Source organism: Bombus pyrosoma, linkage group LG2 (genome assembly GCF_014825855.1).
Source record: "Bombus pyrosoma isolate SC7728 linkage group LG2, ASM1482585v1, whole genome shotgun sequence".
In the NCBI taxonomy this organism is placed as follows: domain Eukaryota; kingdom Metazoa; phylum Arthropoda; class Insecta; order Hymenoptera; family Apidae; genus Bombus; species Bombus pyrosoma.
Window position 1 is genome coordinate 11,156,225 of NC_057771.1, and position 10,746 is coordinate 11,166,970.

The 10,746-nt window shown below is 41.8% G+C and overlaps 2 protein-coding genes across 21 annotated transcripts in view; one reads left to right on the forward strand and one right to left on the reverse strand.

The window, feature by feature from the left end:
• LOC122577462 (ryanodine receptor) overlaps positions 1 to 9,703 on the reverse strand; it is a 40,820-nt gene extending 31,117 nt beyond the window's left edge. For 19 of the 20 annotated variants that reach the window (XM_043748858.1, XM_043748809.1, XM_043748866.1 and 16 more), the window contains exons 1-4: positions 9,547 to 9,703; positions 6,864 to 7,260; positions 303 to 407; positions 97 to 195 (exon numbers count right to left, since the gene is read on the reverse strand). In XM_043748858.1, coding sequence (XP_043604793.1) covers positions 97 to 195; positions 303 to 407; positions 6,864 to 6,917 — 258 coding nt within the window. In that variant the 5' untranslated portion in view covers positions 6,918 to 7,260; positions 9,547 to 9,703. Of the gene's footprint in view, positions 1 to 96; positions 196 to 302; positions 408 to 6,863; positions 7,280 to 9,546 lie in introns of all 20 variants that reach the window. The other variant, XM_043748798.1, reaches the window with a different exon arrangement.
• Positions 3,945 to 5,652, forward strand: LOC122577560 (protamine-like). Its single transcript, XM_043748885.1, has 2 exons — positions 3,945 to 3,985; positions 5,316 to 5,652. Exons 1-2 carry the CDS (start codon positions 3,945 to 3,947, stop codon positions 5,650 to 5,652), a joined length of 378 nt encoding a protein of 125 aa, XP_043604820.1.
• Positions 9,704 to 10,746: the final 1,043 nt, after the last annotated feature.

The window sequence follows — 10,746 nt, forward strand, 5'->3', positions numbered from 1 at the left end:
GAACAGTTGCTTCGACAACGTAACGTTCGAACGATCGTGTCAGTGACACACGAGAATCATCGTACGATGAAGGGTGATAAAGAAGTGGTACGTTACCGTCTCGGAACCGGCGGCGGTTACCAATTCCTGCAGAGCTCTCACCGACAGAGCTTGTTCTATTACGAATACGCATTGCGACAGGTCAGGTGGTATGTTCTGCAATTGTAAATAAAATGGTCAATATTAAATTTCTACATTTATCTGGCTCAACTTTGTCAACAATCGTAACGAAATACAACAATCGAATTAATTAAAAATTCTACCTTGTCTGCGATATTCTCGAGGAAACAGTGTCGATTACCAAACCCCTCAGCTGCGAGGCAAACCCTTTCACCAGTTGCGGTACAGGACAGACATACCATGTCCTCCTACAATTTCCATTCATTGTTGAGTTCAATTTTTCTTCTATCATTTATCATGTAATTATCCGAGACACGAAACAATACTAGCAAACGCTGATCTGTTTTTGATTTCCATAGCATCGTGTACATACTATATACAACGATGTTATATACATTTTGATGGTATTTCGTTGCAATAATGTAATTTTCGAAATTCTCAGTTTTCGAAATAACTAACATACAGTACTAACAAACGCCGATCTGTCTTTAATTCTAGCAGCATTGCATAACTATTATATAATAGAAACTTTGATAATTCTTTTGAAATAACGCAGTCTTCGAAATGTTCGTTTATTTAATAAATATATAAAAAATGGCAACGTAGTGAGAGAAAGAGATGTTGTGTTTAAAAAATGATTCATTGATGCATTAGAAATACGAGAACCAACGACGACCTTTGCGAAACGCTAAAATATGATGTGAGCCAAACGGCAGATGTTACGCACAGTGCCAGAACCAATTTGGACCGTCTCAGGAATGCTCGACGCTGGTTTTATACAAGCATACTGGGAAACGCTTCTCAAGACTTCCAAAGCGGATTGTCAGGGAAACGATTTCACTGTTTTTACTACGCAAGCCTTGCTTAAGCGTTACTTAAGAGGCAGGAGTGGTAGCATTCTTCGGTATAAGACAGTGGCTTCGACTGAGTCATATCTCACGCGAATGAGTTTTATCATGCAATTCCGCCAATGTACAACGCAATTCGGCGAAGATATACAGACAAGAATTTTCGAAGTAATTCTAACTTGACTAAACAATATGTACTATGTATTTGAAATAAAACAGTGACGCGACACGGCGGTGCGCTTAGAATTGCATTCCTTAACAATAGTATTGAAATTATCGACGATTAAAATATCAAATTTCTGCTAAGCAACTTGAAAACAGAAATATATGAGAAAATATAATGCAAACTTTTATCCATATATTTCACGACAAATCATTCAAATACTCAAAATTTATCGTTGCAAAGGTATACGAACTGGTCATATCGAATATTTTGATAATTTTGAAGTAAATATAGCGAATGTATTTTTAAAGCGGCAGATTACGTTTCGCGAATGGATTTAGAGTTTCGAACGGATGTGAATGATCGGTTTTAATTAGCGTCTTGGAGCGTATTAGGCGGCCCGTGGAAAGCTTCTACGATCGATAAAGTAATTAAACAATCGCTCTTTATCGCTGCGATCGACGACCAATGGTGCAATATGCTAACACAGTTATTTCTATCGTCAACGACGATCTGTCACGGCGCGTCGTAAAATTCCGTGTTGTTCCTCAATATAGAATTCGTACGCGTGACATCAAGAGTAACGGCAGTTCTGCTTCGTTACTTTACATATTTTTCACGTAGATAAAAGGAGCACGCATATCCAAACGCAACGCGTACAACACGAACGCCGTCATGGCGTATTATAAGAAAAACGTGTTCGAGGGTGAATTAACATAACGTGTTACCGGGTTATACGAAAAGGCACGCAAGTCTCATCTGGCCATCGAGTATATATTTGCGATTCAGGGCTGCCAACACCTTTTCAAATTTGTCTAACAACAACGTTGATGGCGTTTCCCATTTTAATTGTTATTTCAGCTGTTCGTTGGAACAGTCGAACAATTTCTGATAAAATCTAAGGATCATCGATGGCTGATTGCAAGTTACAATCGTGATTTCGCGTGGTATTTCATTCGAGCGCGGAATATTGCTGCACGAATAATTAATAGACAAAAATCTTTGCAAATTTATTTAATGAGAATATCGACGATGTTCTCTGCCTCAATTTCTATTTCAATTGTTCGTTAAATAATTTCCGGTAGAATCAATAAATTACGGACAACAATATAGGAATTTTGGTCGCTTACGATCTATGTATAATCACGACTTTTCTCGGTGTTAATTATGGAGAATGAAGCAATCGAACACCGATAATGAATCAAATAAACCAACTATTTCCGCTGTCCGCGAGATCAACCGCGATCGAACCTGCAACGTGTTGCAGGCGCGGGTCAAGGGTAGGTTTATATTTTAGCGTTGAACAATTCGGCGCGATTTTATTCTAACGTGTAATAGATGTAAGTCACTCGACCTTCGGTTATAAATCGGCAAATTCATCTAGCAATCTTCATCGAAATTGATGTCGTGAAGTGTAAGGTTACTAATTTATCTTTATACGTCAATTTCATTCACGACATCGTACTAAGAATCATTCTTCAATCGCATAGGTATAATTTCACAGTTTAAAAGGAATAAACGATTCGATTGGAACGATTACGTCGTTAATTGCCGATCGATATCTTCATTATACAGCGAGGTGCTTTCAGAACTTTTCAAACCACTCGTATCGGCCACTTGGCCCGTGGTTGTGTACGAAACCAACGAGCAATTGGTACGAATCGTTAATGATACGTTCTTTGCGTTCTCGTACGCAAGCACTCGCTGAAACGAAGCACGTTATTAACTCGGACGGTCGCTTTTCGACGTGGAATCTTTAATGAAGAGATACCTACACAAGCTGTATTGATCATACGGAACAATGCAACGTCGATTGCTAAAATTAACTGTCACGACGCTCTTAAAGAAGAGAGTTGACAGTCTAGAAGTGGCTCGTCCGCTAGACGCACGGCATATTTAAACGGTCCAATTTAGTATTAATTTTAATTAGCCAGCATCGTCTATTTGTTGCCACTCGTGCCGCTAGCGACGAGTGAATGTAAGCGAATCGTAAAAGTGCGCGCGATAATTTTGAGGGGCGCTCTACGATGCCAATAGCTGTCGACTTAATTAATGATCATTACATACAAACCAGCGGATCGTGCGCGATGACATGATTTTTTTTTAGCCATCTTAATATTTCTCGAGACATCTCAACATTGTCGAACGTTTTCATTGAACGGATACCGTCAAAGATAACATCCATGCGGTTCTATGTACGTTCGATATATTTTCGTGAAATTACGTTAAACGATTTATACCAGTTTCTGAAATTGAAAACGGTGCAAGGAAGAGAAAGAAAAGAGAGAAAACACTGGAGAATGAAATTACGTTCCTATTTCCGTCCTTTCTCCAAGCGGGGTAAAATTGATTTACGTCGAACTCGTTCTCGTGCCAAGCAAGGCTAGCGATAATTTCGAAAAGATTATGTATATTTGTCTTCGTTAAACTGGATGAACGAATGCGCCGTTATAAATTTCGTTTAATCGCATTAATCGGCGCTCGATAAAGTAAACGGGACGTGAAACGATGAGACGATAGTTTTACTGGGATTAATAACAAAGATAGAAATTATCGATTTGCGTGTCGATGATAAACGAAACGTTCGGTTATAATCAGCTCCACCGTATTAATGCTCGATTCACGTATAACACTATCGATTCTTCTGTTCCTACCTAAGCGAATCTAGCCGATGAAAGCTTCAAATGTTTTCAACCGTTTGGACATTTCAGATTTCGGCCACACATAATCAAATTTTTCAGTAAAGCTTAATAATAACGGCACAGCAATAGGACATGGATCGACCATTCGATTATGAAAATCCTACTGACGACAGGTGAGACACGTTCGATCCTATAAACTAGGCTAGAATCGTGTTTAAAATCATTTATCTTTGAATCGACACGATCGTTCCTCTAAAACGAGGTTGGCTTTCCTATAACTAGATCGGTCTCGATTAAATTTCATCGTGAATCCAACGATAAACTTGTTTCTCGCACGATTTCCGAATCAACGAATCGGCAATCCCATATAGTTGAACTCAACTTCAAAGGATCAAAGAAATATTAAAAATGTATTTTCTCGGTTCAGATAATCGATTTGTGACACGTCGCACACCAGCCAAAAACATATGACAACCATATAACGTTGCATGCCCCTAAACATTTTCTTTCTTTCTTCTTTTTTTTTTTTTTTTTTTTTATTTAGCCGATACATATTTACTAAAATGCAGTATATTTTATCGGTGAAAAACGTGAAATTCGGTGGCGATCGATAACATTGTTTCTCTTCGAACAAATATATCCGGTTATGCTTCGCAGTCACGAACGCCACTTACAGTCGCTTAACACTTTGGATGGGGATATGCGATATCGTGTAATTTCATTAGCACGTAATTTCCTTCGATTCGTTTAATCAAACGCATCTCGTACCTTGGGAACAGCGAAGGAAACACGACAAAGAAAAGTAATTAGTGTCGGTTAGAGCGGTCCATGTTTCAAAAGACCTCTGGTTTAAGGTATTTCTTCGTGGCATAGTAATTTCCTTGGAGACCTTGGAACTTGGACGACCACTTTTACGGATGCGCGATTCTTCAAAGATTCCCCCGTGCAACTTCTGGGTCACGAGTAGTTTCCGTGAACGATCCTCTTAACGATATTTCGAATTAAAAGCAATTTTCAACGCTTTTTGAGGCAAAACATTTTAGGTTCGTAACGGAGTAAGCGTTTTCACTAGTAAACGATATTCGCGACATGGAAGTTAGTTCGCGAACAATGCTTGCAAGATATTCGCAAACATTTCACGACCGCTTTATGATCACTTTACGATTTTCGTGCGAATGTTGCTTGTAACAAACTCATGAAAAGTTCCTTAAAGCTACAAAAATGTGTCGTATACCAATCGTGATCGATAGGAGCTTCGACGTAGACCGAGGATTTTCATGCTTTTCATAAATAAATATATCCCAGTTCACCACAACTCAGTAACAATAAGATCGATATATCTTGTATGTAGAACTATCTTTGGATAATAAAGGCTTTATGGTATATATCACTGATCGAAAACCGCTGATACAGGCGTTTCAGAGAATTATGTTTCGTGAACATATTCGCCAATTCTTAAAGATTTAAAGGTAGCAATTTCAACGTTGTTCGTTCTCTTGATAGAAATGTAACGCAACAGACTGTTCATCAAGAACCCAATCCAGTCGTGGATAACCCAGTTGTCGAAAGGGGAAGTAGAGGAGGATGTCACAGGCGTTCCCATAGAAGAAGAAGGAAGTCCAAATGCGTCTGCAAGCCTCGTAGGAAGCTGATTCTATCGACTAATCCTTTCATCATTTTCTATTTGGAAATGTACTTCAAAACGCCTGGGAAACGCGTGACGATAGTGGCTCGCGAGGCTGGTAAAAAGTGGTGTTCCATGTCGGAAAGTTCAAAGCGAAAGTACTACAAGCTCGCAGAAAGGGCGAGGCGACGAAGCTCCTCGAGGCGGAGGAGATAGCTTGCGATACGATGCACGAAGCGTCTGGTTTACTTCGTATCCGTGATATCATTCTGATGATAGGATAAGAGAATGCCCGGAAGAAAGCTTGAACGCTCTCACGTAACAAAGTGGACGCGTATTCCAAAGCAAGAATCGGCCGTTTGAAACGCGAAACGCGTGCAACCTGCAGAAGTCGTATTATCGTAAAATCGAGGCATCGTATCGAAATTCGAATCATGGAATTCGTGTTCGAAAAACGAGATCGAGCGTATATAGATTCGCACTGAAACATACTTTGTACTTTATGGAACGAATGTACAGGCTTTTTTATACGTAGAAAAGGCCAGAACGTTGCGCAACGGCAGCGTGTTGCAGAAAATGGAAAAGGCAAATAACAGAGGAAGGGAGAAACACGGAGGAAGAAAAAAAAAATCGATGGACACGCGTGTCGGTGTTGTTGGTCGGCGATATTCCCCGATAAGAGGACCGCGTGCATCAGAGAGATATATTTTTACTAAAGGCGGGTATTAAAGAGTCGAGCATCGAGCGCGTGCAGCTTACGGAAGCTCAAGGCTGTAGCTACCCTCTCGGTCACTATGTTACTGCCTGATCCTTGCGGGTTGAACGAGGTCAAGGTCGTTCGACACGAGAACTTTAAGTGCTTCCACGATTCATTGAATTCCTCCCCCCTTGTGCTCGTCCTTTGCAACGGAAAATCGCGATTTTATGCAAGACAACAGCACCGTAAACACCGCTCACACCGCGAATGCTAACTTTAAACGCCTTTTAAGCGGATTTACCCGACGTCACCTACTCGCTTGCCATCTAATTGCGTTCGAGCCTGAACGATATCCGACCTTCTACGATGTCGCGTTCTTTCTTCGCCGAGTCCAATCCTTCGATAACATCGCGCGCTTTTCGACCGCTCCCACGTGATGATCCGAGCTAGTCGAAGACTTTTCTGCGCGCGACTTTTACATGGAAATATCGCGTAATTCGTTCAATGTCCATCGAACGTTTCTCTCGTTGGATCAGCGCTTGCATGGTACCAAACTATAATAAAACAAGAAAGAAAAAAACGAAAAAAAAAAAACGTTCCTTTGATAATAAAAGTCCATGTCACACTCAACTGTTAAATTCCTCTTTATAATCGCAAGATAAATCGCTAAAAAAATGTTCCTGCTGCGTTATTAATTTTTAATGTAGTAACGGATAAACATTTGACTCACCGTACGGAGGAAGGATACGTCATCCTGCTCGGAGCCACCCTCGCTGTCAGCCATCCCGTCGGTACGTTTTCACGTAGCCTGACGCCGAGCTCAGTTCACCTCTCCCTCGCGTTATTTTTCTCGGTCGTGGTCTGGCCTGATTTTCCGCGACGCACGTCCACCGTCTCCAGCCTCGTAGTCAATAGGGTGCGGATGAACGGTCACACGCGGTCACAATTCGACATGGTTCTCCTTCCCGGTGGCACACACACGGCTGCCGGTGCGGAACGTTTACGCGCTGGCCGACGATGACCACCAACACCACCAGCACGGTGTCGACGACGTCCTAACCTCCGATAGCGTACCAATGATCAGCCACTACTGGCCGGAGAGTGGCTCGCGTGAACCTCGGCAACCCCTGCGCAAGCGCCCGTTTCCTTCAATCAAATTCCGCATGCTCGAAATTCCGTCGTAATGAAAACGATACCCCGTATACACCTCCCCTTGTTGCTGTTTTTCTTTACGTCGGGCCAGTCTGCTCATTTCGGTGATTTAAGTGGGTTAAAATGGGCTGGTAGTTTGGGAATTCCCTGTATTCTCCAGCAATCTCGATCGACTCGATAGATTTCACGAATTTATCGAGTTCCGGAATCTCGGAAGTTTAGAGACATGGAATGCTTCAGACGCCCTTGGGATGGGAAAGATCGCGAAATATTTTTGAAATTCATTAGCAATTTACCAGAAGGTTTGACTGGGTTTATAATTGATACAGCGAATGCACAATCGTGTCTAACCTGTAAGATCTTTCGTATTTCGTCGGAAATATTAATTAGATTACCCTATTACTCGAAAAGAAGTCAGAAACAGAGGAAATTGTATTGCGTCCTACGCACTGATTTAAACGATCAGAGTCGGAAAGAAAGCGCAGAAGGTACAAGTTGGCTGAACAAGAAGGGGAGGCTGCCTGGATCTTACCGCGTTTAATTGAATTGGGAAAGTAGAGAAGTAATTATCCTGCCCTAGAATATTTCTGCCTGATAGATTTTGAAACTAGATACACACATTATTATTTATTATTATTATTTAGCAAATATCGCAATGCATTGCAGATCGCTTGGTGTATTATTTTTCCAATGAATCATCCACGCGCTATTAATCGTCGCGTATTATTTCTATACACGATCACTGCTAATTGCGGCGTTAATTACGGTAGCGTTGCTATCATTGTTGTTAACGGTATTATCGGTTTTACTATTTACGTAATTGCAGTGACGATGCGTAAACGTGCGTCAATTAAACGGAGAAAGCTTCCAGCAACGAAGTCCATATATTTAGATATAAATCCAACGGGTGACGAGATTAAGTAAAAATAGTTTAGAGCAACTGTTCCACCTCCTCCCTTCCCGCCGTATTACTTCCGGTACGATGTAAGATATAACGATCTGACGTCTCACTTGGAACAAATTCCTTTGCCATTGCACTCTTTCATTCTAATAACCGCGTCAAATTTATAAACCAATATACACACGCGACACGTAAGACCAAACATAAAATGGTTACGAATAATCCGTGGAAATCCAATTTGCGCACGAATCGGAATAAATCCAATTTCGTGCGAACCCTTCGATCAAGTTTGAAGCAGTTCTTCATCCTCGACCGATATTCGTTCCCGAATATCAATCGAACAAATCAAATTTAATTACTCAGTTAATTAAACGACATCATCGACGATAACAAACGCGATGGTGGACGACGTTGACGCGAACAGACACACGCTTCGAATCGGACCTGTTTCATTCTCGCGTCTATTTCCAGCAACCGGCAGAAATAGATGCATTTACCACACGGTGAAACGAGCGAGGGATCCGTGTGAGCTTGGCCGTGCCTCTACTCGAATTAGAAATGGCAACATGTTAATCGAAGGTTAAGGATATCGCGACGATGTATGAGCGAGTCGCGAGACGCGATCCTCAGAGGAATCATCGAGAGTGCGTATGAACGAGCGCCGATAAATCAGCGACGCGTTGCCACGAATTGGCAACGAATCAGCAGAAATTAATATTGTCCTAGTGCTAAATATTTCTTTGAACAATTCTTACGGAGCAGCAGCGAGAAAATATACCTTGTTACCGAGATGGGACCGTGTGAACGAATTCGTGTGAGTGTTTCGCAATTTTGGAAATTCGCTGCCAGAATATACACGAACTACGTGGAAGATCAGCATCGTCGCGTGTATCTAAAACGAATATACCTATCTCTGTGCGCGATCGATCTCTTCGATCGAGCAATCGAACGTTTCATCCACCGATGTAGGAAACATCGTCGCGAAAGAAAAAGGTAAGAGGAAAGCTGCCCGTACGTATCTGTAATTAAAACAGGCGGAAACTTTCGAGAAAGCTGCCCGTGGCGCGTATCGCGCCCACTCGTACGCAGCCACGCATACGCTTCTCGATGCGTACAGTATGCAAATGCATCGAGGTCGATCGGTCTGCCGAGTACCCGCAATGCAACCGGTAATTCACGCCGCATTATTTTCAAACTGCACGCCTTTTTTTCAGCCACTTCACTGTATCGCGAAACAGACGAATCGGTCAGAAACCAAAACTGCCCTCGAAGTTTCACCTCGAGAATCGAAAGGAAAACCCGTAAAGAAACTTCCTTTTACACTATACACCAAAAAAAAAAAAAAAACGGTAACACTCACTCTTGTCTGAAATCGATTTCCGGATCGACCTGGATCGAACCAGGGGTTAATTCGGTCGAACGATTCAGGATGGCTGGATCGTTCGTTTTCTTGGTCGGGCCCCACCGACGAAATTCGTATCGAGGCTCGAGCGGTTCTGCCGGAGCACGATGCCGAGCGGAGTGAAGCGAGCGAACGAGCTAGCGGCGCTCTCCGGCTATTTTCAGCCTCGAGCCGAGCCCGCGTTGCCTCTCCTCACGCTACGCGTCGCCGTTCCTCCACGTTGCACGCAAAACACACCGTGTTGCTGTCGCTTCTCGCAACGACGGTGTCTTGCCTCGTCGTTTCAACAAATTATGAGGAAGTTCAATAATAAACAGGTGTGTCAAACGATCTTAAAAAGATAACGAAACCATCCTAAATAGATATTTAAATTAGTAGATATTATTTCGCGTATGACCCGTTTCTATACTTTTGGATGTCTCGTTTCGTACTCTCGGAGTATATTTTATGTGCGTGTCAGAGAAACGTATGACTAACGTCGGTACAAGGAACGGCTGTTATTTATTATTGCAACATATGTAATTACAAGTTTCATTGAGTTGATGTTACAATTTTGCAATTGCCTCGTCGCTGTTGGCAATGTTTGCCAAATTCTCCTGTATCGAGAAATAGATTTGATTCAAGCATACAGAGAATTCCGACAGTGGTCGGACGAAGCGTTTTCCATGAAATTACCCTTATAACGCACCACCGACAGAGAGTAAGTTCTGGTGTATTGATCGGACTTGGTTGTTCCCGGCTGTTGGTATTCGTTCACGTGCCTCGTCAGCGGGTCTGCAGTGAATAAAGTAGAATAGGATTTTTTTAGCAGGATATATTTTTTAACGTTTGCGTGACGTTAGATGGCGAGATTATTTAACGTTGTACATTTTTTCTTTTTTCTTTTTTTGAGTGGCGATTGTTTAGAAAGGACGTAAAAAGATTTTTCTAAAATTTATTTCTTACGATACCATTTTTTCGTCCATTGTTATTACCTACTTCGTGTCGATAAAAATTAACGTGCGACGAACGTTAACAAGTTATAGATAGAAATCCAGTGCGATACAACGATATATCTTAACTTATGTTGACTACGATCTACGCGACCGAGATAGACGCTGGATCCGCGATAAATCTTCTACCTCTGTTTGTTTTATACGACCTCGGTGCTGAGCTACT

Coding starts and splice junctions, on each gene's coding strand:
- LOC122577560 (XM_043748885.1), top strand. CDS start 3,945: ATGGATCGACCATTCGATTATGAAAATCCTACTGACGACAG. Junction 3,986..5,315: donor GAAAATCCTACTGACGACAG/GTGAGACACGTT, acceptor TTCTCTTGATAG/AAATGTAACGCAACAGACTG.